The 7,614-nt window shown below is 47.9% G+C and overlaps 1 protein-coding gene across 1 annotated transcript in view; it reads right to left on the reverse strand.

Annotated features, from left to right (window-relative positions):
• Positions 1-715: 715 nt before the first annotated feature.
• The window catches only part of mafgb (v-maf avian musculoaponeurotic fibrosarcoma oncogene homolog Gb), a gene marked incomplete at its 3' end in the record, with an annotated part of 28,296 nt that continues 21,397 nt past the window's right edge, over positions 716-7,614 (reverse strand). Inside the window, exons 2-3 of the mRNA XM_083655382.1 lie at positions 2,104-2,169; positions 716-1,204 (exon numbers count right to left, since the gene is read on the reverse strand). Of these exons, the coding sequence (XP_083511508.1) occupies positions 716-1,204; positions 2,104-2,139 (525 nt within the window). The 5' untranslated portion in view covers positions 2,140-2,169. The remainder of the gene's footprint in view (positions 1,205-2,103; positions 2,170-7,614) is intronic.

Raw genomic sequence — 7,614 nt, forward strand, 5'->3', positions numbered from 1 at the left:
TTATGAATACATAAGGTTTCAAGGTTACAATGTTACAACATTCTGATTATCACACCAAATATTACCACAATTATATAAACATCTGACCACGAGCCCGGCCCGGCCCGGCCCGGCCCGACTCAGGCCCGAGGAATAGAAGAGCCCGCGGGCCCGGTCGGGCCGGGCTCGGGTTCAGGCAGAGAATCTAACCTCTACTGTTGAGGCGGTGTGTTCACAGCTGCCCAGCTCTGATCTGAGATCTGTTGAGGCGGTGTGGTCACACCTGCCCAGCTCTGATCTGAGATCTGTTGAGGCGGTGTGGTCACAGCTGCCCAGCTCTGATCTGAGATCTGCTGAGGCGGTGTGGTCACACCTGCCCAGCTCTGATCTGAGATCTGTTGAGGCGGTGTGGTCACAGCTGCCCAGCACTGATCTGACCTCTATTGATGTGGTGTGGTCACAGCTGCCCAGCACTGATCTGACCTCTATTGATGTGGTGTGGTCACAGCTGCCCAGCTCTGATCTGAGATCTGTTGAGGCGGTGTGGTCACATCTGCCCAGCTCTGATCTGAGATCTGCTGAGGCGGTGTGGTCACACCTGCCCAGCTCTGATCTGAGATCTGTTGAGGCGGTGTGATCACAGCTGCAGGTGGAGGAGAGGCGGCCAGCGGAGGAAGAGGATGACTCTGACGCAGCTGAACTGCTCCTGACACCCCCTCGCCTCTCCTTCCCTCCCTCAAGACCGTGCATCCGTTTTCGACTTCACTATCGTAATCACGCTTGTCGCCGTCGCCACCTTCCCCGGAATGAAAGGCCCGATGACGGATGACGGCACCCCTCCCCCTCCTCCTACCCCCCCTCCGGCGCGGACGCCGACCCCCATGGCCGGGCTCCTTGCCACAGTCCGGGCAAAGGTCTGTAAGGCCTCGTACTTGGACCTGAGCGCATCCAGCTCCAGGCGCATGGAGGCGTTCTCGTTGGCCAGTTTGTCCACCTCCTGCTGCAGCTGGGCCTTCTGCTTCTCTAGCTCCTCTTTCTGGGTGACCCTCTTCACCCGGCAGCTGGCGGCATAGCCCCGGTTCTTCAGCGTGCGCCGCCGCTGCTTCAGCTGCAGGATCTCCTCCTTGGTCAGCCCCCGCAGGTGCTGGTTCAGCTCCCGCACAGACATGCTCACCAGCTCGTCGTCCGTCAGGCTGGTGCCATTCTCCCCCGGCTCCCGCTTCACCTGAGGGAGGGAGAGGGCGAGAGAGAGAATGTGCGCAATGGAGTACGTAGCCGAGATTAGTACTTTTTTTGCAAGTCAATTTTTTTACAAGTCAAGTCTCAAGTCTTTGAGCTAGAGTCCAAGACAAGTCTCATGTCTTTGAGGGTCAAGTCCAAGTCAAGTCTCAAGTCTTTGAGCTAGAGTCGAAGACAAGTCTCATATCTTTGAGGGTCAAGTCCAAGTCAAGTCTCAAGTCTTTGAGCTAGAGTCGAAGACAAGTCTCATATCTTTGAGGGTCAAGTCCAAGTCAAGTCTCAAGTCTTTGAGCTAGAGTCCAAGACAAGTCTCATGTCTTTGAGCTAGAGTCCAAGACAAGTCTCAAGTTTTTGAGCTAGAGTCCAAGACAATTAAGTCTCAAGTCTTTGAGCTAGAGTCCAAGTCAAGTCTCAAGTATTTGAGGGGCAAGTCCAAGGCAAGTCTCAATTCTCTTATGGATGAGTGTCCTATCATCTGCTGCATGCCATCCGGTCTACTTAGAACACTGCATAGCTCAAACTAAGCGATTCAAAGTATGTATTATGCTCACTCCTTCATCTATTAGCATACAGGACCAGCATTCATTCATTTACATTATTATTAGTAGACATTTCCTTAATGTTAATGCACACAAAAATAAAATAAATAAAGATTGTTCACGGGTCCCAAATCTCGAGTTCAAGTCGAGTCTCAAGTCTTTTGAGGACGAGTCACAAGTTATTTCTCAAGTCACTGTGTGTGCGACTTAAGTGTGACTCAAGTCCAAGTCGCAAGTCCCCATCTCTGGTACGTAGTGATATTCCAAATCTGTATATTCTCAGAAGACCGCAAAAACAATCTATCAAATACAAGGAATTCCGTGTAGAACATGCGCACTCTCTTACCTTCAAGGCTTTATTCCCTTTATTAGTCGTCGTCATGCCACAAGAGCCTCGCTCTTCTGAACAGACCTGAGGAGACGCAGGAGGATACAAGATGTTAGCCGTGCTCTTCTGAACACACCTGAGGAGAAGCAGGAGGATACAAAACGTTAGCCGTGCTCTTCTGAACACACCTGAGGAGAAGCAGGAGGATACAAAACGTTAGTCGTGCTCTTCTGAACACACCTGAGGAGACGCAGGAGGATACAAGATGTTAGCCGTGCTCTTCTGAACACACCTGAGGAGAAGCAGGAGGATACAAAACGTTAGCCGTGCTCTTCTGAACACACCTGAGGAGAAGCAGGAGGATACAAAACGTTAGCCGTGCTCTTCTGAACACACCTGAGGAGACGCAGGAGGATACAAGATGTTAGCCGTGCTCTTCTGAACACACCTGAGGAGACGCAGGAGGATACAAGATGTTAGCCGTGCTCTTCTGAGAGCAACACCCAGCAGGACTCGAGGAGACAGATCACATGTACTCTTCCACGTGAGCATATATTATGATGCATCTGTGTCGGACCGTTTGAGTGAAAGTGAGATACCCACGCGCGCGCTGACGCACACACGTGCACGCACACGCACACACACACACACACACACACACACACACACACACACACACACACACACACACACAAAACATTTCTTAGAATTTCCCTGGCTTCCTGTTTCCTGGTGGTTACCGTATTCTGACAGTGCCCACTGCCTTAGTGTTCTAGAACTCTCATTGGCTGGCTTTCGACCCACAGCAATGAATTGAGCGGAAGTGGGAAAACTAACTGTTAACACACACACACCTTACCCCACGACTCTACTGTAGAGACTACACAATATAGACATCAGAAGGAGAGATCTACGGAAGCGGAACTTTTGAAAAACAATGTATAGCTATTTGTTGTTTTAGTTTAGTTTAGTTTATTAGGATCCCCATTAGCTACAGCATAGCTGCAGCTATTCTAGCTATTCTATACATTGTTTTGAAAAACAATGTATAGCTATTTGTTGTTTTGAAAAACCATGTATAGCTATTTGTTGTTTTGAAAAACCATGTATAGCTATTTCTTGTTTCGTGAAAAATGATGTATAGCTATTTGTTGTTTTGAAAAACGATGTATAGCTATTTGTTGTTTCGTGAAAAATTATGTATAGCTATTTGTTGTTTCGTGAAAAATTATGTATAGCTATTTGTTGTTTTGTGAAAAATTATGTATAGCTATTTGCTGTTTTGAAAAACTAGGATCCTTGGCTCGCCCGCCCTGCAGCTTGCCGAGCTGGCCTTGCAGCTCGCATACGCAGAGCAGCTGCTGCGTGGCCTCGCCTGCTCTATTGGCGTGCGCACGGGTGTGTGTGTTGCTCACAAAATGTTATTGCCCTTAAGTTTACATGCGCGCTGGTGTGTGTGTGTGTGTGTGTGTGTGCTCCTTAGGTTTACATCAGTGCCTTTGACATCATCAGTGATGTCATAAGATGATTTTTCTGATGACATCACTGATAACATCATTAGTCTTATGACATCACACAATGCCTCCTATGGGCCTGTGTCCACCTAGCGTCTTTTTCCGACGTTAAACGCTGGGAGTGCGCTGGGGAACGCTGATCTCGGCGCACAATATAACAAGGAAGCAGTCTGAAACTAACGTTAGCTCAGTGCGGTAGTAGCTTGATAGCTGACAGCTAACATTAGCAAACAACACACATACAGTGATTTAGCTCAACACTCACCAGAAATATTAACTGTCTAGCCAATCTACTCCCACAATTGAGCCTTTCTGTCTCTGTTGCGATAGTTTTTTCATATGATTAGTTGCCTGAAAAGGAGCACCCGACACCAGCGTCTTTCTGAAAAGTTAAAATAATTTCAGCTGGAAGCGCTGGGAGCTGGGCGCACAAAAACACCAGAGCGCTCTGAAAATATACGCTGGACGCAGCGCACTTTCTCTAGACGTCCGTGTGCGCTCGCATACGCTCTCCCCCCATTGGAAACAACTGAAAAAAGATGCTGGACCTGAGGAAAAGACGCTAGGTGGACACAGGCCCTATGACAGCATCAGTGGGGTGTCACTATGACATCACTGATGATGTCACAATATGACATCACTGATGATGTCACAATGCCTGGGGACATTCACACCAAAAGCGTTTTTGGAGCTGCCAGCACCTTTCTGCAATTCATTCTCTATGTAAGGACTCACTAAATGTGCTCCTCTTTCAAGGAACGCACGTGGCGTTCAGCGCTGGTGGCATCTTGTTTTTGGAGGAGCGCTATGGGCGTTTTAAAGCTTAAAAAAGTTGAACATTTGGAGGAAAAGTGCGCTGCTCGTCTTTTCACTCCTGCATTTTCTCCTCCCAGGGGGATCCTCAACCTCCGCTGCTGCCAGAATTGGCAATAATCTGGTTTTCATGTTGACAGTGAACAACATCAAACAGACAAAACCAGCTGGTTACCGTCTGTGTGGTCGTTGTGTCCTCAACTCTAGTGCGCGCGACTGCAGGTGAAAACAAAACAAAGTGCAAAAAAAAACGCTCAGTGCGCTGTGTTTTGTGCACAATGGAAGCGCTCTCAACATGATTTCCATAGCGTTCTAACTGAAACTAGAACGACCGCAACGCGGACTTATGCCTCCGCCATTAGTTCATTCTTGAGTCCAAGTGGATGTTGGAGCCAAATTGGAAGAAATTGCATCAAGGCGTTTCTGTGCAGAATTGGATATTTGAGCCAAATGTGAAGAAATTTAGTCAATGTGTTACTGAGATATGGCGTTACCGAGCTTGAAAATGGCATTTGTTAGGTCACTGTGACCTTGACCTTTGACCTTTGATAACCAAAATGGAATCAGTTCATCCTTGAGCCTAAGTGAATGTTTAAGGTGAATCTGATGAAATTCCGTCCAGGCGTTCCTCAGATATCGCGTTAACAAGCTTGAAAATGGCGTTCGAGGGGTCACAGTGACCTTGACCTTTGACCTTTGACCACCAAAATCTAATCAGATCATCCTTGAGCCTAAGTGAATGTTTCAGGCGAATCTGATGAAATTCCGTCCAGGCGTTCCTCAGATATCGCGTTAACAAGCTTGAAAATGGCGTTAGAGAGGTCACAGTGACCTTGACCTTTGACCTTTGACCACCAAAATCTAATCAGATCATCCTTGAGCCTAAGTGAATGTTTCAGGCGAATCTGATGAAATTCCATCAAGGCGTTCCTCAGATATGGCGTTAACAAACATCCGTACGGACGGACGGACGGACGGACGGACGGACATCCGTACGGACGGACAACCCGGATCCATAATGCCTTCGGCCTGGCTTCGCCGGCGGAGGCATAAAAAGCGCGTTGGGTGTGAACGCCGCCTTAGCTGGTAAACCAGCCGGTCACCGTGAACTCACATTTCATTTCGTTCCTCATTCCCGTCTGGCCCCATCCATCCCCTTGGTGGGATCTTAGCAGAAACTGCAAAGCAGACGAGCCAATCAGCGACCCGCCTCGTAGTTGACATCGTGACCGGCCAATTAGGGATGCCACTAGCAAAACAGTAATGGCCGCCTGCTTGCCTGTCCGTCTCGAGGAGTAATGTCAGCTGTTTGTCTAGTTTAAACAGCCATAAAGTGCAGTTATTGCAGAAATAGACTCAATAACAACAATGAAACAAGTACAGCAGTATACAACAGCAAAGTTTCTCAAATGTGTTTTTGCGTTCTCCCGAGTGGATTTGGGTTTGACTGGATCCAACGCTGATTTGGCTGAAGGAGTTGTCTGTCAAGGCAAGTACACCCGCCCAACTTCCGCCCCATTGCAGACGCTGGGTGAAAGCTGGGGCCAGACGGCAGGCTAACAATGCCTGACGATGTCACAATTGCCTCTTATGACATCACTGATGATGTTACAATGCCTATGACATCATCAGTGATGTCACCAGTGGGACAAAAATTTAAACAAACAGAACTAAATCTTATGACATCACTGATGTCATAAGATGATTTTATGACATCACGGATGATGTCCTAATGCCTCTTATGACATCACTGATGACGGTCACAATGCCTGACATCACTGATGATGTCACAATGGCTCTTATGACATCACTGATTATGTCACAATGCCCATGACATCACGATGACATCACTTCCAGGACAAAAATTGAACCGTAGAACATTGCCACTTGCTCCGATGTATAGCTATTTGTTGGCAAAGTGGAAACAAGAGACAAAAGGATGGAGAGACAGAGGCGGTGAATGAGGAGTGGGGAAGTGAAAGAGATGAGATCAGTCCTCAGAGCACACAGCGTCTCCACAAGCTCTCAATGAGATGCTTTGTACTGTGTGTTGTTCTGTGTGTGTGTGTGTGTGTGTGTGTGTGTGTGTGTGTGTGTGTGTGTGTGTGTGTGTGTGTGATAAAGGGCAGCTATTGTCGCGGCTGCTGAGCGATCATCATGAGACCAGTCATGATGACTCAGCAGATTCCTGGCCTCACTCACCCCCCTCACCCCACACCCCCCCCCCCCCCCCCCACCCACCCCCCCCCCCAACACCCCCCACATTTCTGCTCTCTGTCACTCTTCGTCTCCCCTTTTCTGCCCCGCCCTCTCTCCTTTTGATTGTGGGGGCTGACCCACAAAGAGCTGTAGGCCACATGAAAGGTAAAGGGCAAGAGGGGGGTCAATGCTACAGTCAACGATACAGATGCCAAATACAGTTGATATTAAATCTGCTCTCTAGCCAAACACCACACCTAATTGACTCTACTGAATCAGAATCTGGGTTTGAATTGCAATCCAATCAATTTGTTTGTTCATTGGTTCAGTAGGTAGCCTGTTGTTCTGTGCATGCTGGTGCATTCACATAAAGGCCAGTGTTCAAATAAGTAGCTGGTTCAAGCAGATTTTGAATATGTGATTTATTTCAACAATTAAAAAGGCTGGACTTTTAACAATTGATTTTTAACAATTGTGCCTCAGATTGGAGGAAGTGTTGACATGTCGGCCTAAAGCCACATGAGGCAATGTGCTTCTCTCTTCTCCTTTCATTCTGACGAGGATGTTATTGTCTTTCTGTGAAAGGCACAGCAAAGAGTGTGCCAGTGAGCCTCCCCACAATGCACTCTGTCTGTGTGCGAGTGTGTGTGCGAGTGTGTGTGCGAGTGTGTGCGAGTGGCGTGCGTGCGTGCGTGTGTGCATGAGTGTGTGTGCGCAAGTGTGTGTGCGGCACACCACAAATCCTGCCGTTTATAAATAGGCCGTAGATCAAAGAGAAACATACACTACTTACTAACACACATGTGCGTGGTGTACGTGCATGCATGGGCATACAGGCGCACACACAATCAAACAAACGTATAGCAGCTCTCAACGTCCTTTGGCAAAAAGTCTATGTGAATTAATAAGGAAGACGCAGGAAAAGACCAATAAGAGACTATTCCTCAGATTTGGAATAACATTGGACTTAAGTAGGACGCACATCTTAATGCACTCCTTAATG

The sequence above is a fragment of the Poromitra crassiceps genome, assembly GCF_964638095.1.
Source record: "Poromitra crassiceps genome assembly, chromosome: 19".
In the NCBI taxonomy this organism is placed as follows: domain Eukaryota; kingdom Metazoa; phylum Chordata; class Actinopteri; order Beryciformes; family Melamphaidae; genus Poromitra; species Poromitra crassiceps.